This window comes from Macrosteles quadrilineatus, unplaced genomic scaffold (assembly GCF_028750875.1).
Source record: "Macrosteles quadrilineatus isolate MER2022 unplaced genomic scaffold, UCM_ALF_1.0 Scaffold_5__1_contigs__length_97177068, whole genome shotgun sequence".
NCBI lineage: Eukaryota > Metazoa > Arthropoda > Insecta > Hemiptera > Cicadellidae > Macrosteles > Macrosteles quadrilineatus.
The window spans coordinates 51,930,522-51,957,131 of NW_026542598.1; the positions used below are offsets into that span (position 1 = coordinate 51,930,522).

The following is a 26,610-nucleotide window of genomic DNA, read 5'->3' on the forward strand; positions in this document are numbered from 1 at the left end:
ACTAGGTCGCAGTCAGAACACGACAACGTATTGGAACACAGAAAACACTACAGAGAATTTTGTCAAGGCTTTAGAAGAGTTGGTAATTTGGACGCCAGGCACGACGTTCAATACCATAAAGGAGATTACGTAGACAGCCAAGAGAAATATCAGAGTAGGTACCTTCAACACACACAGTCGGAAAATAAAGATTTCAACACCTGCTGTAACAGAGCAGAAGGCTGTAATCGTGGTCACAACTTTTTCAACCCGTTGAAGGACGAAGACTCGTTGAATGAAGTTATAGATAAACTGAAATCTGAATTCTTTATTACTCCGAAACAAAAGGAAATTCTTTTGAAAAACGCCGTTGGGAAAGACGACAAAGGCGTTTATGTCTACGTACCCCTCCCAGAGGAAAAGGACCCGAGAAAAGTAGCAAAGAAGTTGGATAGAATCTACAGAAACATTCTATCAGGTGACGAAAGCGAATCTGAAACTTCCAGAAGAAAGAAAGGTCTGAGAAGGATAATTGAGAAATATTCTTACCCGGAACGGATCAAAGAACCCACCCCTAGGGCGACTGAGGAAAAGATTCTTTGTGAAACCTTCTTCAAGAAGTGTGAAGAAGAGGGTATCCGTCCGAGGACTACTTTTGATTCGGCTCCAACAGGATCACTGACTAATTTACTTGAAGAGATATCCCGTCTCTCACCTAGGGCGACCAGTAGCGAGTTTCTTGCAAGGTTTGAGAGTAGACTGAGGAGAGCCATCAGGACCCAAGACCACTGCACCTGTCCTGGAGACTACTGGACTAAGAGGTTGTCAGATCACCAGCTGGACCCTTACATCCACGATCTAGTGGGTGTTCTGCGGAGACGTTGACATGTCACACAGAATGTACGAGACGCACTGGAGGGAGGTGGAGGGGGAGTTGGCTGATATCCTGAGAGATGACAAGGAGTACGTGGCTCAAGATGTGATAGAGGACAGACCAAAGGCATTCAAGCAGGCTGCGACAAATTATATCAGGTAGGCCTTTGCATAACGTTGTTGTACACACGAATCCAGAATTGTTTTTCACATTACTTCAGGCTAGACCTAGGAATTGCAGCATTACCAATTAGTTAAAATCATTGGTGACTTGACGAGATTTGAACCCAGTCCCTCAGGGACCGGAATCCCTTGCCCTAACCACTATAGACCAGCTCGCTCCCCAATGTCGTTGTAAATAGGCTAGGCCTAAATATTTTTATAATAAAATTTAGTCATACTAACTACCTACCTTTTTATGGGGACATAAATAATGTATAGAGAACCTAGTAACATGTTTTTGCAATTACCTACAAGAGTTGACCTTCACGCAACTTAGGTTAATTAAAGATTCCATTCCCATTCCCTGCCCAGCTTCGCGAAGGACAGTGTCCCAAAAAGTGTTGGAAATCTTTAAGAAGCTAATGTAGAATTAGAAATCAACAAAAAATATGTGTTTTTAAAGTGTCGCAAGTGTCCTCTTCCAAGTCTAATGCTGCAATTAAATGTCAATTTTCCAGGTATACTCGGTGTGCAAACAAACTAAACATTTGCCTTGACCAGATGGTTCACGCCAATAAAAGGATAACTGTTCGGACGCTTTTGGAAGCGACTATATCAAGAATGCTTCAAGTCAAGCAAGAACTGGTCAATCAAGAACTTTCTGACTTCAAGTGAGGGTGTTTTCTGTTTCTTAAAGCACCGTAGATTAATCTATGCTTGTTTTTATGACTAGCTTTTTACGTACCTAACAAAAAATTGATTTTGGACATTATTTGTAGCAGCATCTTATTACAAGATACTAATTGTAATTAGATGAGCATTAATCGCAATAGGTGTTATGATACAAGTATTGTAGGTTCGGTAGTACTTCCACCATTCTTCACTTATTATTCTCTTGGGTTTCTTAAGTAACGAATCAACAGTTTTTAGAAATTTTAGAATTTTTTTTTTTTGGCCTTAATGTGTTTTATCTACAGACCAAAGACCTTTTTGGACGGGAATTCAGACAGAGTCAATTCATGCACTCGATGCTGACCTCCACCATTCTTGTATATCGCTATATTTGCTCATCCTTGATGTGCTTACTGCTTAATATGGGTTTACGTTCAGGTAAAACATTTTATTGACGGGAAATAGAACATTTCGGGGTTAAGAGGGTGAATGCTTAATTGTCTTCCGTTGTCTTCGAACGGTTGCAGATTAGATCCTGAGAAGAATAAGTAGGATATTAATAGTTTAAAACTTGATCGAGCTGTCTCGGATCCTGGCTAAGAGCAGAATATTTTAGTTGGTAAGAAAAAAAGATCATCCACTTCATTCGACACTCACTCTGCATTCATATCCAGTGTATTACCGTCTTGTAGTGACAAAAATCAACCAATTGAAAAGTTTACAGGATTATAAATGTTTTTTCAACGTATAATATCGGTAAAACACAAGGGAAATTTGAGCTTTAAACTCAAATAAAACATCATAATTGGTTGTTATTGCGAGGTGTAAATTATGGTTTCCTACCAAGAAATGGTTGGCAGATGTGTTGCCTTTGCATACATAAATTTACGTTTTTGATTTACAACAGTTGCACTTCCCTCGACCAGCGAATCGTAATTTCATGTTCGACATGCATTAAAGTAGCCCAATTTTGAGTTAAGGTGGGATTTACGGTGCAAGTAATTGGCAGCCATATCTCACGTAGTAGAAAAAGAAGTTGCAGCGACAGGTTCATGTAAAGGTGTTTGGTGCGTGTAAGTAGTAGGTAGATTGTGCAATACGTTTGAAAATAAAAATAAACCAACAGACTACAGCACAAGTGGTTGAATTTTAATTTGTGTACAGGAAAAATTAAGGAACTTGGATTTTCTTTGTATAAAAACATAAAAAGTATATGCGAAATTTTAGTGGTATAGAATAGTCTTGAGTACGAAATTTCTTTATTTTAGTCACTCACATGGTAAACTGATGGTATATTTGATCACGATGGCCAAAGTTGCTCTTATTCATACGAGTTGTAGTTAGTCGGGTGAAGCCACGACCTAAAATTGAGCTAGTACTAAAAATACACAAAATATGTGCCCTTACTGCATTTATAACCCCCTTATCACTTAAAAACTAAAATTTTGAACTAATGATATTTTAAGAATACAATCTTTGAACACCTAAGTGATACATCCCCATCGATTAAATTTTTCCGAGGATGGAATTAAAACCGTTAATATCCACTCAGCGGATGCGGTCATTTTTTGAACTAATTAGAATTTAAAAGTTGTTTTACGCTGATAAAATTGGCTTAACTAAATTAGTAGTTAATTGGCTTAACTATAGGGGTAGCTGGTTATTTTGAAATTTGAAGCCATACAGCCAAGTCCCTAAAAACTCCTATATTGCAGCTATCTTGACGGGGTGTTAGCTGACATGAGATTGACTCCCTACGACGTGGAGTGCCAAGTACCAAGGTACTACAGACGTGAGAGGGCCGAGAAGATAGCGAAGATCAACAACGACATAGATGCCATTCTGGAGGAACTTGGTACAGTATTTTCTAATTATACAGATTACTACGGTCCAAAATATATTCCAGGGTAAGATCGTCTCTTGCCTATACAAGGTTACAGAACAAACCTAAATCACATACTGTACCTAGACTCTATTTAAAAACCCAAAATCCAGTTAAAAAGTGATTATATTACTATATTATTATTATAGCCTTGTCGCATATATACATATCAATCTTCTCTTTTAGAAACATCTTTGCCAGTTGAAGTTGATGAGGATAATCTTGATATGGCTTCGGAGGAAGAAAAGAGCCAAAAGGGAGAAGAGGTCCCAGATGAAGAAGTGGATACAATTAGTCAAGGAAGTGCTTTGAAAATAAAACAAGCGGCTGCAAGGGAAGCCGAGAAAGAGGAAGAGCGGATGAAAAAAATACGTAACAGACCCCCTTCATTCAAAACGGTTGAACTTACGGAATCACAAAAGGTAACTGTTAATAAAATGACATTAATAAATGCATGCATATAACCTTTGACTATTAATTATATTATATTGCTAAATCTGACCCACGTTGACTAGTTTGTATTGTTTTCATGATTCCGAAAAGTTGAGTATGTAATACTGTATGAAAGCGTACTTATTAAACAACAATAGCTTTTTGGTAACATTTGAAGGTAAAAAGTAAAAAAACAAATCGTTAATTTTTTGCTGAAATGTTATCGAGTTTTGCATTTCCAAATTAAATAGGTACATACATTATTATTTCATTCATACTTAGTCGTTGAATTTTTTCAGCTTTTCAAAAGTATGATTGGGTTGATCCAAAGACACGAACGGGCAAGAGTAGCACGTCTTCAAACTCAGGAATGTAAGTATTTTAATTAGGAAATTCAAGTGAAAAGTATGTTGCATTTCTTTTTAATGTTTACGCAAGTTCCGTATTGGGTTAAATAATTTAAAATGCTTTTAAGGGAAATCGGCCCTTCGACCTTCCGCACCTTATTATGAGGCGCTAACTACTAGCATAGATAACACATACTAGCAGTACCCCTTTCATTCAAAAAGCATGTAAATACCTAGAGTTTACTAAGGTAGGTAGTACGATCAAAGGGACAGAATTTGATGAGACAATAGGAACAGTTATAAACCTACCACCAATGACCATGTACACTGGGTTAATTCAATTTTGGGTTGCAGTGAAAGAGAAGCAGCGTATCCAGAGAGACATTGCTTGGCACGTGTACCAACCTATCCCTCAGGATGTACAGGAGCGGTCTGTAGATAAGATACAGAGATTCTGGAGAGGATACGTGGCCAAGCATCGCGCGTGGAGTCACATGACGGGGAACAGGCTGCTAATGGGTGAGCAGTGAGCATTTACAGATATTTTTGTAACTGAAGGAATCTTGGCCTAATAGTGGCTAAAATGGGTCGACGTTTCGGGTGTTTCGCATCAAGTTGAGTCCAGGAGCTTGATCCGAAACAAAAGTCAGTAACTCTAGTTCAACGACGTGGTGATTTGATAGTTCACTTTGCCCGTTGAAGCCTACCTTATAATGTAAAAGGATCCAGCAGGTCTATAGGGTTTTGTACAACTCCTCTTTTAGATTTTCTTCCATCGCCTTCTTTTTCACTTCGATCTCTAAATGTTTCTTTTTCAAAAAATAGTCCTTGATTTATAAATATGAGCTCGTATGAGCTTGTATTCCTTTACCAGTTAAATATTCAAGAACTCTAAAGCATGAGGGGGTTTCCATTATACACCATTTCATACAGTTAAACTTATTGTCAAATATTTCTGCCAATCCAAAAGTAGCTCCAGGTAGCTGATCGCTACCTGGATTTAGACTAATATATTAACAAGCCTATGCTTAAACACATATTTCAATTGATAGGAGAGCTGACTCCTAGCTGGCGCCCGCACGCCGAGAAGGACAAGATGCTCGCCGTGAATAACCATCGCCACGAGCTGCAGAAGGTCGCCGATGAAGAGTACGAAGCGGCACTGCAGCAACTGAAGGTCGAGGTTTGTCGCGGTGCTGACGACGTCAAGGATGACATCGCAGACCACCTCCGTTGGTACATCCAGGACTGGTACCGCAGAATCGGCGAGCTCCCTGACTTCCCAGCGGCGGCTAAGATAGATGAACCAGAAGGCATGCTTGGATGGCCTAAAGGTGATTCTAAATTCTACTTTAAAGACAAAGTATAACTATTTGGCCTTGTAAACGGATGATCCTTAACTTAAAATGATTGTATCACGCATTTTTCGTATATTTTGTGTCCCTATAGCATTTGATTCAAACAGGTTAGAAATTGCTGAATATTGTACGCTGTACTGTCTAGTATCTCATGTTTGTTAAAAATTTAAACTATTCATAGCCAAATAACAAATGGCATCTGGGTCCAGGATAACCTAGCTTGAAATCGAAGCTGCAATCTTTAGATTTGATGGTGAGCACTACATATAAACCATTCGGATACCCAGACCATTTTGGAATGCCGATAGTGTAGCAAAGTGATGTGCAAGAAGCATATAGAACATGCAAAAAATATTATGGCTTAGATGGAATTAGCATTTACCTATTTATCCATATTGTTGGCAGTGCTTATTTTTTATAAACATTATTCTTTACTGTTCCCTAACAGACACCCCGGAGGATTTTATCAAGAGAATGACCAAGGTGACGCCGGGACATCGAGAAATGTATCCCGGTCTTCCTCCACACTTGCTCGGGGGCTCCGCCCTTCTTGTGGCCGGATTTTGGGTTGACCCGGACCTCTGGGACCTAGCACACACGGCCGCCAGACTGGCTAAGGGAAAGGCTGGGGGGAAGGAGTCACAGAAGAAAGAGAAACTTACCAAGCAGCAACTCAAAGAGAAGAAAGCTGAGGTAAATAGAATGATCTACATTCGCTAAGAAATGTAGAAGTAGCCCCTAGATCTAACATATTATGTATCATTGGTGTAACATTCTAATATTCTGCCCTAGCTGCATCAGAAATTACAAACCCCCCCCCCTCAAAGAAGATTTAAATTTGGTTATTTTTGGGTATTCTTCGCCTACTGTCTTTAATTTAATTACGGTCGTTACAGGAGAAGGAAAAGAAACGTTTAGAGAACGAAGTGAAAAAGAAGGTGCTGGAAGAAAAATTAAAAAGAGGAGTTGTACCGAATCCTACAGATCTGCTGGATCCTTTTACTAGGCATTTAGACAAATCCAACGCTCAGTGGAATGGGTTTGACGATCTTGAATCCAACCCAAATCAGACACACAGGGATGATCTGCCTAGAACGCAGATTGTTTATGATCAACACAACGAGTTAAGAGAAGTAGTCGACGAGCTTATGAGAATGGAAATAGAACGTCTTCAATCAGCTCTTAACAAAGATAGAGGTAATTTTATAATTGTTTGAGTTTAAAATGCTTTGCGCGTCTTAAACAGACAAATCTTTACAACCAACACCAGACACACAAGGTATTTAGAATTACGTTAATCCTATGTTCTTGAAACATAGATATAACTTTCTTCAACTTTTGAGTCAAATTATTTAAGCAAAAACAGACTGAGGTTGAAATTAAGTTATTGTTAATCTTACAGCCTTGGCAATGACATCAGTTGAATTTAAACAATATGTTTTCATTTGAAGAATATGCGATTTTATATAATGAAAGTTTAAATTGTTCATTCTAGTAAGTGTTTTAGGAAAGAAAAAGAAGGGAGGTGCAAAAAAGAAGAAAAAGAAGAAGCCTAAGAAAAAGAAGGAGAAAAAAGATCTAACACATGACAGGACAGAAGAGTCTCTCTTTCGCGAACTGGTCGAAAACGGAATAGTAAAGAAGAGCCAGGACATACAGATTGACTCGTTTTTCTGTGATCCGTCTTGGAACAATTATGATCTCAGGCGGGAGCCTTGGTGGCAAAACTCGCAACCAAACCTTTGGGATGTAAAGCAGGTAATAGCATTTATATGACATTGCTTACTTTCATATTAATATCAATCTCGGCAATTAGTTGGATGGTATGATAATTACCGCCATAATTTAAATCAGTTCAAATCAGGTTGGCCATTCTGTAACCATTGGATACAGAATTATCAATAGTCAAAGCTTGAACTTAATTTTTTATTGAAATCTCCTCCGATGGTACCTTCAACACTTTTCACTTGTTTATCATGTATATCTTGGCCAGGTGGTGAAGGAGTACGCCATCCTACCCTTGGGGTCTGTAACTGTGCATAGGTCAGCCCCTCTGGTACGCTCTCTCCTGCTAGCAGGGTATCCGGACTGCGGCAAGAGAATGCTGGTTGATGCTATTGCTACAGAGACTGGAAGTGTCTTGTTCGACCTCAGTCCGGCAAATACCGCGGGAAAATATCCCGGAAAAAAGGGACTCAATATGCTGGTTCACTTGGTTTCTAAGGTGAGGAGTGCTTTGTATAATTAGTTCAGTAACTATTGAAGATATCTTTCGTGATTAATTCAATGAATGTTATTTCTACGATGTTAAGGTTGATAGTAGTAGAGTTTAGAGTTCTCGAAACAAATATTAAACCAACTTAATATTGCTTTGATTGAACGATTGGGGACCAGCTTTATCTATTCGACCAACCACTTAGTGGATGATAAAACTACCACTACTTACTACTTAGTGGGTGATGACTAACGGCTACGTCCAAATTCACCAACATTTTTGGGGTCGTTTCTAATGTCCAAAACTTTCTACCTGGAGCAGGTACGATATTTCTCCCGGCGGGCGGGGAAGGAATTCCGAATACTGTAGTTTGCCCTCGCCTGCTCCGTCTCGTCTCGGCGAGAGTGTACTGCTTAGCCCTAAATAGTACTGTTTAAGCTGTGATTGTTTCAGGCAGCTTTAGGTTAGGTTAGGTTAGGTTTGGTTAGGTTTGGTTAGGTTAGGTTAGGTTAGGTTAGGTTATTTAGGTTAGGTTAGGTTACAGTACACTCTCGCCGAGACGAGACGGAGCAGGCGATGGCAAACTATTCGGAGGGAATTCCTTCCCCGCCCGCCGGGAGAAATATCGTACCTGCTAAAGGTAAGTTGGTGAATTTGGACATTAGAAACGACCCCAAAAATGTTGGTGAATTTGGACCTGGCCATGACTAACTTTAAGACTTCATATTTATATATATATTTTTTATTTAAATAGTGTATTGCATATTATTACACTACCATCTAAAGTCATCACGTGTCGAAAGTGGGAACTCACAAATACTTTTAAAAGATGTATTTATTTATCTTTTAAGAGGAAGGAAATCTCTTTTGACCTTCCACGACTTGCATTTAAAAATTGGCTCTCAAACGATTTCAGATGTCAAAAATTCTACAGCCGTCCGTGATTTTCATAGAAGGTGGCGAGAAGGTGTTTTACAAGAAAGTACCCAAGGCCGAGAAGCAAGACAATCCAAAGGCTCTGCAAAAGCAACTTCCCAAGATGGTTAAGTCTATCGGTCCTCAGGACCAGGTGCTTCTCGTAGCCACATCGGAGGCTCCGTGGATGGGGAAAGTGAAGTCGATGGTGAGTGTAATGTTGCTGGGAGATTGATGATGCTTGGAGATGTTCCTTGATTTGTTATTATCACTATAAAAATCATTTACTTCGGATTTTATTTTTTTATTACTTTCTCAACGTTTAATAATGAGTTCTTAAACACATTATCTTCGAACATGATTTAATGCTCATCGATATTTTGTTTCGTCTTTAGAGAAAGACTTTTGACAAGATCGTCCCAGTTCTCGCACCAGATCAGTCTACTAGCGCGCACTATTGGCATCTCCAGCTGATGAGGTACCACGGAGTCGACCGCGATTTCCTCCACTCTCCGTTGGCATGGTGCACCCAAGGGTACCCATTGGCGACCATAGACAAAGTCATCCGAAACCTCATGACTGCAGAGAGGGTCGTAGCTCTCAAGTACCGCCCTTTGGATCCTCAGGTTAGGTTAGGTGTAGATATTGATAGGGTGATCAAGGAATGGGTATTGTCATATTTTTATCCCTCGCAAAGCTCTGAAATGTAAATACCTCAATGTCAATAACAAGGCTTTTATGGTGGCCTTACCTAATTTAAAAAATATCCATTTGTGTGACGATCGACTTTGAATAGTGCAAATTAATTTCTCATTCAATTTCAAAATCTGAAGCCTGTTTCTATGTGTGTTTTTTTCGCTGAGATGTGTTATAAGAAATATTTTCACGGTAGCTTCAGAGTTTAGTAACTGTATGTTTAATTTCTTAATCTAATTTTGCTACGTCTGAATAGGAGTTGCTGGATCTTCTCCTCGGTGAAGCAGCTATCTCTGAAGAACAGAAAGATAAGCTATGGGGATGGTACGAGGCAACCTACCCACTGGCCAAGAAGAGAGGAGAGAAAGCGAAAATTGATAAGGAGTTGAGGGATAAGCAGGCAGCTGCGGAGGCAAAGAAAAAGGATCAAAAGAAAAAGAAATGATAAGCTAAGTGGAAGCAGGATGTGTTGTTTACTTGTTGTTGTATGACTAATAAATTATTCAAGTGTCTAATCCTTACGAACGGTTCTATAGATGATTATTAATTGTATACAGTATTACAAACTTAAGAATTGCGTTTTCTTAATGTTTCAAATTCCCTACTATAAGTAAGGCCTTACTTAGGATGAACATGGTATAATGAAGATAACGTCATATGAGCTATGTGAGTGGCATAAATTTTGAAGAGTTCGTATTGTAGTAAGACTTAAAAGTTGTAGTAAAATATTATGGTTGGAAATTACAGAGTGGTTCCGAGAAAATTAAATAGCTTTTTAAATTATTCGAAACATAATCCATCGGTCCTTCATCATTGAAATTCAAAATAATAACTATTATCAAAAATACGGCTTTTATAGTCAGTAAAAAGCTACCATTTCGTTTATTCAATACTCATCTTTCACCAATATTCGCCTAAAAAAGGTATACAGTGTGTCGGAATCGTATAAATAAAACAAAATCGAATCGAATCGCGTTCAAATCGAGTTCTCAACTAAAGTTTGACATCGGTCGTAAGTACAAATAAGTTAGCTAAACAAAAGCTATTATCATTTAACCTACATCGTCATAAAGAAAAAAAATTATATGATTTATTCATTTTATTGAATGAATAATCAGTGCTCAAATAATTACAATCATAATTACAAAACATTTGCTGTATTAAATCTCAACTAACCCCGTCGGAGCGAATACATTACAATCTAAATACAGAGGTAGTAAGTTACTATAACAACAGTGGAGCTGTAACTGGAGTGGGACAATGAATACATCCGTAGGCATGATGCAACCAACTACCGCAATTGGTTCAACCATGTGATTGTGGTTGATGGACACGGTTCAGTCAACCAGGTGGCTGTTCCCACCCCTGATTGTCTCCCCGGGCTGTTCCCTTCTCACTTAAACCTCCCCCTGTGACAGGACTATAAGATGCAATCCGTGTATGTTAAGTGGCTGCCTATGTACACTTAGGTCGTCATTGTGTAGGGATCCGTCCTGTTGCAGTTCGGTATGGGCTATGATGGTAAACCTTTATGGTTTGAGGAGTGCTCACACTCCTGATCTTTAAATTTTGTTTTATGGCATTCACCATCATGAAAGATTTATTGAGAAAAGGTTAGGTGGTTTTGACACTGACTTGTGTAAAGTCCATCACATTTTACTATGTTGTATGTACTATGTGTACTGTGTTTGTACATTTTTTAATTCTTCTCAAATAATATCCTTATACAAGCTCATGTATGCATCTGAGATATGGACAGTATTCGTAAAAAGCACGCCGTGACAACGTAATTGTATTTTACAAATAAATTTTGAGAGGGATAACATAGGGACAACGTGAGAGTGAGAAATAAATCTATATAAATAAAATTAGAGTTTTGTCTGTACATTGCTCAGAATCATACATTTTTAGGTTATTTTTACGTTTTATACATTAAAGAAGCCGAAACAAGACTCATCTAAATTTCTGTCTGTCTGTCTGTCTGTCTGTCTGTCTGACACACTCAAGATGGCATTTTACGCAATCTTCTCCAGGAAAACGAGAGTACCTATCAAGACCCAAGTCATTTTAATGTATTCACTGGATTGGCGAGAGTGTCTTTAGCCATTAAAATATGGTCTCACTACTTTGTAATTAAAATTACGGCCGTTCAAAAATGCTGTTTTGTGCGATTTTTGTCAAGTTTTCTTCCAATTTGTATCACATAATCATCTATGAAACAACGAACAGCTGTTCGGATCAAGATTATTTTTTCTAGCTGTCACTGAAATGTTTACAAATGTTGTTTACAAACACCACAACAATTTCCGATCACGTTTTGAAGGCAAATCCCATCCAAGTGAGATTAAAAACGTTTTTATTACATAAAGGATTTAATTAATCACAAGTGGAATAATATAGTGTAACCGTAAATTAAATAACTAAGCATCATCCAGGTCAGGAACCAGAAATATGTGTATAAAATTGTTTTGGAGTTTTGATAACCAGAAAGAAGACATTGAATCAAGATTGAATCAGTGTTGTATACGGCTGGGAAACTTAAATTTACTAATGACCGTCGCCAATAGCTTAGAAACAATGTTCCACTCATTGACGGCTCTTCAATGGTGGTTGTGTAAAGTGTAAAGCAAAAAATTACAACTGCAGTGGGTGATTGTAACAGAGGTTTACGGATGATGCTGAACTCGATTTTCCAATGTGTCACTTTCTGTTCCTACCATTGACTATATAAAGTCAATAGTTCCTACTCACCGTGTGATGCAATCGCTGGACCATACAGCCAATAGGCCCATAGCCCTTCTCTTGGGTACGTGTGGTACGTATGCTTACCCAATTATTTATAGCAACCCTTTCGACAACGATCCTTGATACCGGTACTTTTCCATAGAATACACGGCCTACCTAGGTACTTAAGAAATAAAATTACAAACGTCCAAAAACCCAACGTTGTGTGATTTTTGTCACATTTCCTTATAATTTTAATATATATACCAGCAACCATTGTTTAGAGAATACGTAATCTATTAAATAACAGCAAGTTATGTTGTATAAGGTTTTTTTTTTCAAACTGACACCGATAAGTTTACATTAAGAGTTGTGTACAAATAAAGCAATTTATGGGAAATAACTTTGATTGCCGATAACTTTTTACGAGAAAATCCAAAACCAAGAGATCAATAACCTTGATTAACGCATATAATTGGTCGGCTGTACTACAGTTCTTAACTGTAAACGTTGGTTTTTGGTACGGTACTGGTTCTTTTCCTTTTAACCTTTAGTAGCAGCAAGAATCATTTTTACGTACCAACACATCACAGTAATTTACAAATTAGTTATCGTTGGTGTTGCACCTTATTTATTACAGGCGTAGGCCTATTCAATTTAATTGATGTCTTAACTGTATAATTTTTGCTTTTTTTGTCTGGATTCCAAAATGTTATGCTAAGAAAACTATAACGCATTTTAGTAAAACATTTATTCAGCAAACCATCATGAATTGTTCAAACACTTTGAACGTTGTTTATGTATCAATAGTTCGTGGCCTATTTTGGTAATTTTTATTATAAATTACCAATCTAAATCGTCTATAGTAGGCCTACTGTACTTCATTTCATATAGCAAACCGATTCAGATAGCATTTCGACAGAATTTCGAGTCATCTCCGGTCCAAGCAAATATAAATTGTTATGATAAAATTTTATGGCATTAACAAAGATTTAAAGTAGGCCTACTAATTTTATATGTACCTTTTTATGCTTAAAGCGTAGCAGATTCCCTAATTAAGTTCGGTATTTTTGTGTGTATGTATGATGGTAACGTATTAATGTCCTTGTTTCTCAATGTTTCACGGATAGGACAAGAGCGCCTTGATAATGAAAATGTCAACCCGAATAAAGTGTTAAATTAAGAGGTTGAGGTAGTACCTTAAAAATTTTTAACCATTATGTTATAGTCCTTTAAATTCTGAACAAAATTGTACAAATCCCATTTCCGTATATTTACTCTCACCGCTTACACATGATAAATGTTGTTGACAAACTTATGGGAGAAAGTATGTGTCAGAATGCTGATACCGTTTATTAGTTTAACCATTGGATATAACATATGGACCAACAAGATCCGGGTGACATTTAATTGCGAAGCATTAGTTTTGGCTTGAAACTGTCAGATACCGTATTTGCGAAGGAATAGTTTTGTCAGCATATCTGAAAGTAGGCCTATGCAAACCAACTGCTGTGCTTTATATAAGAAGGTTTTAACTGACTATGATAAGATCCCCGTGCGTAGAACGGGCACACAGCTAGTCTCAAGAATATGTGCAGAAAGCGATATATTTTAGCAATGATAAGGCGTAGGAGAACCAAATCACTTGGACATGCAAGAAGAATATGGGAGTGATATTTTAAGTTTAGAAGAGTGTAGACAGTTCAAATTATATGAGTACGAGTACGGAGTGAGTATTAATTAATTTATTTATTTATACAGTAGTAAATTAATAATAAGTTTTAATTTTAGTAATATTGTATTAATGTTCCTGTAAGGTATTATTCCCCAATAAAACACTGGTGTATTTTGCCCCACTTGACTAAAATATTGGAAAATTGTCTCTAAACCCACAACTTCTAAAGTGAGTCATATCAACTGTGTGATTTCATGTAAAACATTCCTGAAAACTTTTTAAATTCCTTATAGAAATCAAATCTCCGTCGCGGGGGAGAAGAAATCAAGAACTTCAAAGGAAAGAAACGTCGGGTTTGAATCAATGCGGAATACATTTGCAGCGTCTCACATATGCTGGGAGAATCGATAACCCAAGTCGGCGACGCTAACGCCCATTGGCTGGCCCGCGGGCTCAGCGTCGCGATGCTTTGGGCCGCCCATCGATCTCAAAATGGCCGCCGGCGACGCTCACCCTACCGCCCCACAGCACAGCCGCGTCGTGTGGTCTGTACACAACAATATGCCTCTAAACACTGAAGTGGCCTTTGCACTATGCACATATCGACTTACAATGTCTTATATGAAATGTACACACTACACTCAATCTGCGTTGAATTGAACATTTGACTATTAATACAACTAGACATTCCATCCCCATGTTAAAGTCGTAGCCAGGGTTTTTATCGAAATTGTCGTAGTTGATGTGAGCCACCTACAGATTGCACTGATCTAAATTACTAAATTGTGTCGAGTACATGATTGAACACAATTCGCCTGTAGACACTGTATTTCATTGTAAACTGCGTTATTTGTTTTGCATTCTTTTTGTTTGCCAATCTGTACTGATGAACTTTACACGACCCAATATTCCTTTGAACATTTTACTGTTCTATGACAATTTTTACTTGCTAAACTGTTTCTATGAAAATTACATTCTTATATAAGTCTGCACTGCACTACATAAGACAGTACACACTATGCCTTTACACACTGTACTAGTTCAACTTACACTTTGTTGTATATACTTAACATACAGTACTCTACAGCACCATATTTCCACTTACATTTTTTTTTTTTGTAATTTTTACAATGCATTTGTATGTTATCTATATTTTGACTGACAAGATATTCTACATAATTTTTACACTGTTCTGTGCCCTGCACTTTCACTAATAATGTTCTATTTAATTTGCATTTATTGTTTTGTGCACTAAATTCGACTTACGAGTTGTACTATGTAATTTTCACATTGTACTGTATTTCACACAACGTTAAGAATGACATGATCTGTTATGTAATTCACAATCTTCACTGCACTACGCTACCCAGAACACTAATATTAGTATTCTTTATATTTATTATTTTTTGCTAAACAGTTGTTCTTTTTCATACATTGTACTATTCTGTGCAAAATGTCGGCACAGAAGATGTTCCATATAATTCACAACTGTAGTTCACAACGTTATACGAAACCCAATATGCTCTCACACTATGAGCTTGTCTGTGCTCTACATTACAACTTGCAACGTCTTCTATGTGATTTAAACATCGTATTATTCTGCAATATACTATAAATCTGTATGTGTAATTGTCTATGTAATTTACACGCTCTAATGTCTTGTGCATCACAAAACAACGTACGATATTTTACTATTATACTTTGCTCTACATTTCCACTTGCCATGTCATCTCATAATGTTGTACAACTTACATTGTGGTGTTTTAATTTACACTAGTGTACCTGTTGCTCGAATTCGAGCAATTGTTAAGCATTACAGGCGTCTCAAAGATTATGGAAATATTCACGATCTACACAACAGTTAGATATAATCAAAATCTTTTGTAAATATCTTATCTTTTTTCAAAAAGCTGATTTGTTTTTTTAGTGTTTTTAGTGAAAAAAAAAACATTATTTCTATTTCTTTTACTTGGTTGTGTTCTATGACTTTTTCTATGTTTCCATTGTTTGCAAATCGGTTATTTCAATGATTGCTCAAGAAATGTAGCACCGTGTTAATTCAGTTTTATTTTTAGCCTATTTCAAATTGTCCAGGATTTCCATTGTAATAATTACACCAACCCAAGTTTCGTCTACAGATGCAATATGCCAAAGAATGTCACCTACGTACAATCTCCAAGAAGTGGTAAAAAAAGGCAGAAACCAACCCATACAATAGATACCTATAAGTTAACTCCATGAGAAATAATTTTAAAAGTTACTGTGATATTACGATTTTCCACTGATTTGGTAATAGAACATTATATTGGAAAACATGACACGATGCAGAAGAAAATCAATTTTAAAATCAGAAAAATCCATTGCAAACACTGTACTTCATTTTGACAAATTCAATAAATCACAATTTAAATATTAACAGCTGTTGCATTAAAGAGTAGTGTAGAATTATGCATATGGTCGTAATGTAAACAAATCTGAAGAGGCAACTTTAAAGGCTTCTGGGGCAGAGCCCCAAGGGAATTTACCTCTTTCCTCTTTTGATGGCTCATCTACAGACCAAGACCTTTCTTTAGAGACCCCTACCAAGTTTCTACGCCCAGCCGTTCTCTCAAATTAGCAGTGACAAAACCCCCGTTTTCCTCCATAAGAATAACATGGGATGGGAATTTAAAGGCCACGGGGGCAGAGCCCCAAGGGAATTCACCATGTTTCTCTTTTGATGGCTCATCTACAGACCAAGACCTTTCTTTAGACACCTCTACCGAGTTTCTACGCCCAGCCGTTCTCTCAAAATAGCTGCGACAAAGAAAAACAGTTTCAAATTAATATATAGATTGTACTGTTAGGTCCTGCATTTAGACGTGATACAGCTTTATGTAATTTGGACACTGTATTATTCCTAGCTCTACATATCGCGTTATACGATTTGATGGATTGATCATATATAGAAAGTTTTAAAAGAAATAAATTTAACCATAGGACTAACGACAGTGAGGAATAACATTGGTAATTTAGATTAAAACAAAATGGAGAAGTTAAAAATATTCTTTACAATATAATAAAGATATTTTGGATATTTGTGTTCGTATACTAGTTTTGTTTGCCCTTTTCAAAATTACGGTCTAAACAAAAATGGTCATGTTCATGTTGTCAACAAAATGCACTTTTGATTTGTTCTCATAGGTCGAAACTGTGAATAAACACCAACCATAAAGACGACCACTCATAAGTAATATTGAAATTATATCCCCTAATGATATGTTTATATTCAATGCACAAAGTATCCTGACAATTGCACACTATCTACAGCATTCTATCGCCAGTAGCATGGGTGACATCCCAGACCTCCTCTAGCCTCTACAGCCTCGATCTATCAATAACAATCAACAATCAAGGCACCATTAGCCTCCCTAATAACAATTAATTACCAGTTCCATTCCCTAATTTCGCAATTTCGCTAATGACTCATCAATATTAACGTACCCTTTCGGTCAACGCTAACGTGATAATTCCGTAATGGTAATGGGGTAGCCGCGTTACCGCGAATCGTCGCGCGGCTCTTTTTGGCGCGGCGGTTCAGTTTAGCGGGAACCGTGAACCGTCTGCCCCAAAACACCGCAACGCCCAGTGCAGACCCTGTAATCACAATGATACCAAATGAAGCGCTGTTTGAGTGACCCCTAACCCTAAAGGCGCCACGGGTGAGACTGGCGGCGTGGGATTTTTGAGTTCGGGGCCGCCCTCACCGCCCAAGGGCCAAAATAAACGGGTCTTATTTAAATCACGGGTAACCAACGATTAGGCAAAGTTGTAGGGCTAAGCGGTCTTTACCCTGGAGATATCATCTGTTATGGTAGGTTAGGGTAAAAAACGCCACGATCGGGGAGTATAAACTATCCATAAGTGATAAGTATGTAACTAATTTGTGCTGTAAAACTCGACACATTTTTTATTTGTTTGTGTAAGATTTTTAAGTTTTCCTTGCCTATTACCATTCCTCCAGATCTCTAATGAATTCAGATTCTGGATCAGACAGTCATTAAATGTTATCGTAACAATGACATAACGTAAAAACCTAACATAAACCTAAACATTTAACCAATTTAATATATGTCCGAAAATTTAGAAATCTTAAGGGTAAACTTCCCACTGCCTTTCTTTTCACTTAGGCCAACTCATCATCTGCATCCCTCTAATTGAAAAGCATAAATATTTCTGCCCCATCAATGTAGGACAGGTGGGTCCAATATAAGTGGGCCATAAAAACACAACAGACTTTTCACAGGATCGAACTAGTGACCTTCTAGTGACCAGACTATAATCACAGTCACTCAGCTTAACTCGGCCAAAAATATTAAAAACTTATTTACATACCTACACTTCACGCCTTACTGACGTTACTACACTACTTTCATAGTCTTGGGCAAAACTAGAAGTTTACGCACTATCTTACACGGAAACCAATGAATGTGAAGTCAATGAGGAAAAAATTTCAAATTGTATTCACTTGCTGACCAGTTGGCTGGACATTATCAGTATCACAGGTGTGCGCTTCTCACAGCGCCCGGGGTGTATATCCCCCCCCCTAACATAGGCGCCCTGCAGGCATGATAATTAATTTGTTCAAATGCAGAATAAATGTTTGCCATCGACGCTCATGTTTAATGTCCGGTCATATGTCTAATGCATGATTTAGATGATTAATTTATTTGTTTCTTCATTGTGCTTACTTTATAGTGATGCTTTTGGTAAGCCTATTTTTTATGTTAATATCATCAGGTATCATTGAATTTTAAAATTTATTACTATTGAAAATTTATTGAAAGCTTCACTGTACAGTAGTATATAAAAAGTATTATAGTCTACATTTAAGATGAAGGATTAAACTACTAAAGTAAATTAGATGATTTTTTATTTGATTCTTTATTGTGATTACATTAAAGTGATGCTTTGAGAAGCCCATTTTTAATTTGTTGGTATCATCAGGTATTATTTAATTTAAAATTTAATCACTACATTCTTTGCGTTAGTAGTTTATTATTTTTTATAGTGAAACAGCCGTTTGGTAATACCTCGGAGTAATAATACATAATGTATTATTATGTACTAGGAGAAACCCGTCGAAATCGACGGTTAGGGGCCTCTTCGTTTATATGGGCGTGGGGCTACATTGGCAAAAAATAATGCAAATGACATAGCAAAGTGGCATTTCCAAAAAGTAAAGAATACTCTAAATAGGCTGTTACGTAAATATTGCCGTTTAAATGCATTGTTAATCAACGTATCTTATAAAGAATGATGTGATCTAGTATAAAGGAATATGACCTTTCTGTCATGACAGTACTGTACCTGCTTAAATAGTATTTACTCTTTGTGCCATTTTTACAGCCAAAATGTCATGTTATTTTCAATAATATTACCAACCTAGTGGACCACGGGTGTAATATAGGCTACTGCAAATAATTTGTCAAAGATAGGTACCGGTACCATTCTAGGCAAGGTTTCTGTGTTTGGATGTTATTAGACACGATAAGAGCTCAATGAACTTCTTCTACAGATAATTAATCTGTTGGGGACATATAAGCCGAATTATAAAAGCGAGTTTGGGCATTTTGTAACTGTATAAGTAAGTTACATAGTATTTTTAGGCTGCTGCTCTGTCCACTTCATAATTTATTTTTGAAAGATAAATTAAATGGTTTTTGTTGCTGAGTAGCGATAGTTAACATGCAGAATCCTCTTCGTTAGTCTAATAACATTCAAAGGCTCTCTAAAAGTTGAAGTTCTTATTTGTATACATACCCTTATTATGTTTTTAATAAACGGAATGAATACATCGAAGTAACCTCTCTGAAAAGTCTGAAGTAAATTGCAGTTTTACAGTTTAATGAATTTTTAAATCATGCACATATTTCTACATAAATATTCCAGTTGCTGTACACTAATATTAATTTAATAAAATATGGACACGTCTCATATGGACAACGCGCCCTTCTGCACTTGTATTACTTTGTATTGTATTACACAATCAAAGACTTTTCCAATGATTAAAAACATCTATGACAATAATCTCATGAACCTATGATGATCTGTCTAGAATAATATGAAAAAATATAGGCAAAAGTGGTAATAAAGGCAGACACCAACCCGTACAATAGATATAAAATAGGCCTAGTTCAAAAAGAATGTAAGAGTTGTTGCTATAAAATGATTGTCAACTGATTTCGTAATGGAAGGTTATATTGCAAAACATGACATGATACAGAAGAAAATAAATTTTAAAATAAGTAAATATCATTGAAAATACTTCTTTTGGTATTTTCAATAGGTAACTCAATAACTCCCAATAAACGTATGTTGTTTAAAATACAATTTAAGAATTAACAACTGTTTAATTCAAAAGTATTATCCACATCATCAAAATGTAAACAAATCTGTGGAGGGATCTTTAAGGGCTTCTGGGGCAGAGCCCTAACGGGATTCAATTTGTTTTTCTTTTGATAACTCATCTAGAGACTAAGACCTTTCTTTGGACACCTCTACCAAGTTTCTACGCCCAGCCGTTCTCTCAAATTAGTGGAGACAAAGTTTCAAATTAAATATTTGAATTCCCCCATGTTAATCTTATGGGAGAAAACCCAACTTTGATGGATGATCCTGCCCAAACTAATAAAGATTTCAAAAAATGAAAAACACTTTGCAAAACTACAGATCAGGGCCATTATTTTGACTTTTTAACCATTAAAATCGGTCCAAAAATGAGGGAGGAGTTCTGTTCACAAAAATCGGCTTAGCGTATTATATATATAGATTATGTGCATTATGTATTATTACTCTATGAAGAAACTATACCATACTCTAACATAAAAAACTTCATTGTACAGTACTATAGTTCTATAGTTTAGGCTACCATAATTTTGTAATATTTTCGTTTCTAGCTCGCCTGTAGTGCCTTAATATACTTTTCGTCATACTGCAGCAAAAACAGTAATTTTTCATGCATGCGTTGCGGGTCTAAAGTAGCATTCATTTTTAGACTCTAGGGAGTAAAAATCACCTGTTCTAAAGCCTATCTCTTGGAGGGCTGTTTTTTGTGAACAAAACTCCTCCGTTATTTCTGGACCGATTTTTACGTTTGAGGTGTCAAATAATTCGTCTCAATTCGTGATTTTGCATAAAGGTTATATTATAAACCCTTAAGGGCATGAAACGCTCTCAAAGGTCGCATTTTCCCCATAAGAATTACATTGAAAACAAATTTAAAAACAAAAACAGCTGTATATAAAATAAAACTCGCCAGCTTTTTTGGGAGTAAATATTGATTTTTGTAATATTCAGGAGGTTATAGACAAATCTTAAGAGTCAATCAGTTTTGTTGGAAGAACATACAATTTGTCTTGAGTTTGGAGGAGAAATATTGAAAACAGGAGGAGGAGGCAATTAATAGGAAATCGTATACGTATGAGAAGAGTAGAGGAGAGGCCTGGCCTCACAGTAAGGAATCCAGGTACACAATCACTTGGGGAGGTGAATCATTTTTGCCAGTTATGCTAAGCAACTTATTTTGGAAGTAAAAAAAAAAACGTTCCATGGGTGAACCGTTGCATGGGTGAACCATCATGTTGTTACAGTGGTAAAGTAAGCCTACCTAAAATCAGATCAAATAAGTACATGCAAGAAATGTTTACTGGTAGCAGCTTTAAGTCGGGAAACATTTGTAAAAACACTAAAAAATAAGGCCGGGTCCAAAAAATGCTAAAATATTTTTACAAGAAGCGTTTATTATTTTAAAGCGCTATCAAATAGCGTGAGTATTTCAATTAGTAACATAAGCATTTAGTCGGTGTTTTTAAACTCATAGAAAATTATGACTGTTATTACTGTAGTTTTAAAATATCTTCTTTATAATACCTTTACTGTATAATACGATTACGAGCAACAGATACACTAGTTATGGTTGATTGCTCGACATATCGATGGTATAATGTACTGACACACAATCGTAATAGACGAAATGATTGAATCACTTACTAAATAGCTGCTTATCTGCATTATCAGAATTGAAAACAAGCTGGAAGTTGTTTTGAGAGGTTATCTTTACATACAAATTATTTTGTTTTCTAGCTTTGTTTGTTAATTAATTATGCAATGTGACGAAAAATATAGTTCACCACACAACTTAACTTTTTAACCCTCACTCATTTTCCGACCTCGGCTTCGACTCGATCGTAAAACTTGACCTTGGGTCGAAAAGGAGTCACTTCAGGCCCTAGTGATGAAATGTACGAATTTTTAAATTTACTATACCCTCGTCGTCGTCATCACGTTATTACTCCCCGTGAAACAGTTTACTACATTTTATTCATAGCACAAATATAAGGTATAAGCCTGTCTTTTTCGACGTACACCACAAGGTAAAAAGTATGTCATGGTACATGAACCATGTAATTTTACATTATGTGGTAAATGAACGTTTTCTCAACAAGTTTCTTCAAATTTAGTTACACGTGTAGCGCTGTCTCTTTAGAAGCTCTATAAACCATCGAAAATTGACAATGTAAACTCAGACTGGCAACTTGAGGCCGTAAAACAGCTGTAACAAGGTCGTAAACAGCGCGGATTTAATAAACCCATCACGCGTGTCATTTACGACACGCACGTCGTACGTGGGCTACAGTCGTACGCACGTTAACACGCACACACTGTTGCTGCTCTGACTATGTGAAATGGGGAAAAATATACGTTACCTATTTTCGGTAAATTCACAGTACCGTCTATGATGTCAATCAAGGATATTGACAATGAAATTGCTCTCCGATGGTTTTTCGTCATCATAAGCTCGTGTGACAAGAAGACGAGGGTACACATTGAATTATATGAGAAAAATATTGCAAATACGTAATTACAATTTAAATACTAACAGTTGTTTCATTAAAAAGTAGTGTAAAATTATCCACATGGTCATAATGTAAACAAATCTAGGGAGGGAATTTTAAAGGCCTTTGGAAAAAGGGAAATTTACCTTGTTTCTCTTTTGATGGCTCATCTACAGACATATACATATACAGACCTTTATTTAGACACCTGTACCAAGTTTCTACGCCTAGCCGTTCTCTCAAATTAGTGACAAAGAAAAACTGTTTCAAATCAATATGTAGATTAAAAGCAGGTTACGTCGGTATTACACTATCACAGTTCTATGACTTATATCTATTATCATTATGTCTTTGATGTACAAGTGCCAGTCTTTGATGGCAAAGTATTACAGTGTAATAGACCAAATTTTATAATAGTTAATTTATAATAGTTGAACTATAATCATATATCTATGCAATATTTTCTCACAGCGAGAACCTATTATCACATATTTGATAATACATATATGTCGTAGAACTATAATAGTGTAATACCATACCGGCCTAAAGTGTAGAAGGGGTGAGATGGCCTGTGTTGCTTTGTTACTGGCTAATATCAGCTGGTTTTTTTTAGCTAGGCCCATCTGTTCAAAGCCCAATAATCAAAGACAGTCTCAATTCCGAACCATAAGAATCTACTGACTTTTCCAGGATCGAACTAACACGAGCGTAGAACCACAAAACTAACATGTTAATCACAAATAAACAATAAGCCACTACGCCAAAGACTATTAAAACACAAACATCCCACCAGCGAAAGGGCAAGCGCTGTTCGGTATATCAGTGAGGACTGTTACCGGTTAGAAAGCGGGGAGGATGGGGTCATCGCATTACTCTACCGAGACCATTACATCTTGACCGAAACATGAAGGGGCCCCGGGCAATGGGTACGACAAGGAGAGAAGATAGCGTCTCTAGTGTGTCTGAGAGAGAGGGAGATATGGGTGCCATGGGAGGGACCGAGAGCGCTTATGCGGGTGGCTTCTACGGGGTCTGCTTTGTTCCAGACGAGAAATGTGCCTTGCGTGTCCCCCGCCGGCGGTTTTGGTTTAGGCGCTCGGCGCGGGCGCGGGACCTGCTTGTTTCGAATTTTAAATTTGTTTGGGAATCGCTTCATCGGTTCACACTGGATGCTGGACGTTTTTGAGTTGAGAAACATTAAGTTTGGTGAGGATTGGCGGGGTCAGCATGTGACATAGGAAGACTCCATAGAGGGTTAAAATTATTGTCTATACAGTTTTTGAAGAGCATGGCAAATGTAGATCAATGTTCGTAATAAATACTGGAATTGACGTTGAGTGGCTTTGAGAAGAACATTGAAGTTTTGGGTTGCTTGGGACAGCAGGGACCATGAAGGTAGGAAAATATTAAAAGCGATCGTCCATGCCTAACAATAATTTTGAATAGCATAGAAAATTGAGATTGGTGTTCTCGCTGTTTGCTGAACACTGATATTATGAGAGACTTGATGAACACTGAGGTTGTGGAGTTTGGAAGGAGTTACCCTGGATGCTTGTTTAGAATTTTATTTTCTTAGCATTGTTTCATCAGGGTTCACACTGAATAGTGGACCCGCGTTGGACGTGTTTGAATGACTCGATGACCATCACGTTAGTAGGTTGAAGAGGGTCGTAAGGGTGCTTGGATTTTATATGTATTTGAAAACCGCTTCCCCGATATACATCGATGGTGAACGTTGACACTTTTAGTGATTTTGAGTGGCACATTAAGGTTTTGGTGTGTGGAGGCCATAAGGCCTATGGGTCATAAGACGACTGCATAGAATGTTTAAGCAATTATCTATGCATAATGAAGAACATGGAAAAGCTCATGGAACGCTTTCATTTTGTGTGTAGATTAGTGCATAGACTCGATTGCTCTAGAGGGGGTTTCATCAGTGGTTCCTAAGCGCCTGCGTCATAAGAGAATAACCTTAAAATAAATTTGTCTTTAGTATAAAGGCAGTTAAAGTGAATTTTGGATTTATGCTCTTTGGGGTACTTTATCAAGAGTATCTTAGGCTCTTGAAGATAACAATAAAAAGCTCTTTATTGGATAAGGGCCAATTAAACAAGATTGAGACAGGCTTTACCTTGTCTGAAAATCGAACTGGCAGTAAAGCAGACTATACTGCTGCTCTTCGAAAGGCACCTTATCTATCTAGAATGCTTAAATCTTGTACCTGCAAACTATTGTACCTGTAAAATAGAATTGGAGTTTCAATGCTAAGATAACATAATTAGAATCTATAAATCTTGTACCCTCAAAATCAGTAATGACACTATAGGTCGGCCGCTTAGAAAGCGACCTCCTCCAGCATTGGTTTAGCATTAGCGCGCAGGTCGTTTTCTAAGCGGCCGAACTATACAGTATGTGGTTCAGCCGTATAGAGACATTAGTGGTACAGGTATAATTGTTTAACCCACGACTATTGTAATGCGCACACCTGTCCAAGCCCTGATGGTTCTGTAATGATTCTTTAATTATACGCTACAGTGCATCAGTTAGACAGCTATTCTGTTAGCAGAGTTACTGGCTGGTAAAGATTTGTGCTAATTTGTATATTTAGCCAATCATTTTATTTCTCATGGCTTTTAGTAAAGTGAGTTCTTTAAAAGATAGAAAGCTCTCCTCATTTTAGGGACGTAAATGGTTTGTGTTCAAAGAAGGACTTGAAGCTTAAGGTGGGATCCGAGCTTAATGGGACACGGAGCTGTCAAATAGCTAATATTCGTGAGTGTTTGGCGGGATTTGAACCCAGCCTCGAACAACGAAGTATATTTTCGATGGCCTCGAAGTTATGAGTCTTGTGCTATACCCAGAAAGATCAGACGTTTCCTTTTTCTACTAGTTTCTGTGTGAAGGATGAGTGGTTTGAACACATTACAACAATAGGGTTTGTTTTTAATATGCTTTTACTTTAATGCTGTAGCTGTTCATTTTACAATACTGCATACAGAAACACCAATATTGTTGACACAATAGAGTTTCTGTCTGTATTTAGACATATAGCTTCAGCCGTAAACCACTGTGTGTAATTTGTTAAAGCATATTTGTCATTTTTTAAATAAAAAAAATGTTTAATGTTAAATAATTTATTTTAGATTGAGAATATAAATTGCTTTAACTACTGTACTTAGATCGAAAAATCATTATTTAGTAATGTATTGAATTTTACATAATTATGTAAAATTATATGCATGCACTAAATGGTATGCAATGATTTCTTAATATTATATCATTAATTCTATACACATTCTTGTTTTACGATAACAAATCCTAATTTTTTTTTAAATATTGCGTTATGAGGATCTTCAGTCAAATTTGTTACTGTTTCAATACCGTAACATTAGTTTTAACGAGTACTTACGTCTGTTGTTGCAAGAACAATAATACAGTTTTTGTATTATAATGTTAATAGCTTAGTATAAGATGAATAATTTGTTAACTTTAATCTAAATATACCCATAAAGCTCAATAACATTAGTTTTAACGAGTACTTACGTCTGTTGTTGCAAGAACAATAATACAGTTTTTGTATTATAATGTTAATAGCTTAGTATAAGATGAATAATTTGTTAACTTTAATCTAAATCTATTTTACTTATTTAATACGCAAGCAGGATTTTTGTGACAATTACTCCTCCGAAACTACTGAACCAATTGACATGTTTTTGGTGTCATTGGAAAGAGCGTAACGTGAAGTTGTGCAGGAAACTTTCTTTTTAGGGAAATAATTAGAGAGTGAGGCCCTGAGGCCCTTTA

The 26,610-nt window shown here is 36.9% G+C and overlaps 3 protein-coding genes across 3 annotated transcripts in view; 2 read left to right on the forward strand and 1 right to left on the reverse strand.

Moving 5' to 3' along the window:
- LOC128994399 (transcription factor AP-2-epsilon-like) overlaps nt 1-26,610 on the reverse strand; it is a 201,186-nt gene that overhangs the window by 140,533 nt on the left and 34,043 nt on the right. The window lies entirely within an intron of this gene.
- LOC128995603 (dynein regulatory complex protein 11-like) lies at nt 878-3,597 on the forward strand. The gene is made up of 3 exons (XM_054420620.1): nt 878-1,011; nt 1,533-1,685; nt 3,402-3,597. Exons 1-3 carry the CDS (start codon nt 878-880, stop codon nt 3,595-3,597), a joined length of 483 nt encoding a protein of 160 aa, XP_054276595.1.
- LOC128994398 (dynein regulatory complex protein 11-like) lies at nt 3,775-10,015 on the forward strand. Its single transcript, XM_054418944.1, has 11 exons — nt 3,775-3,990; nt 4,300-4,372; nt 4,702-4,866; nt 5,400-5,681; nt 6,154-6,398; nt 6,602-6,902; nt 7,213-7,463; nt 7,699-7,929; nt 8,837-9,043; nt 9,231-9,461; nt 9,788-10,015. The coding sequence occupies exons 1-11, from the start codon at nt 3,796-3,798 to the stop codon at nt 9,974-9,976; spliced, it is 2,370 nt and encodes a 789-aa protein (XP_054274919.1). The 5' UTR covers nt 3,775-3,795; the 3' UTR covers nt 9,977-10,015.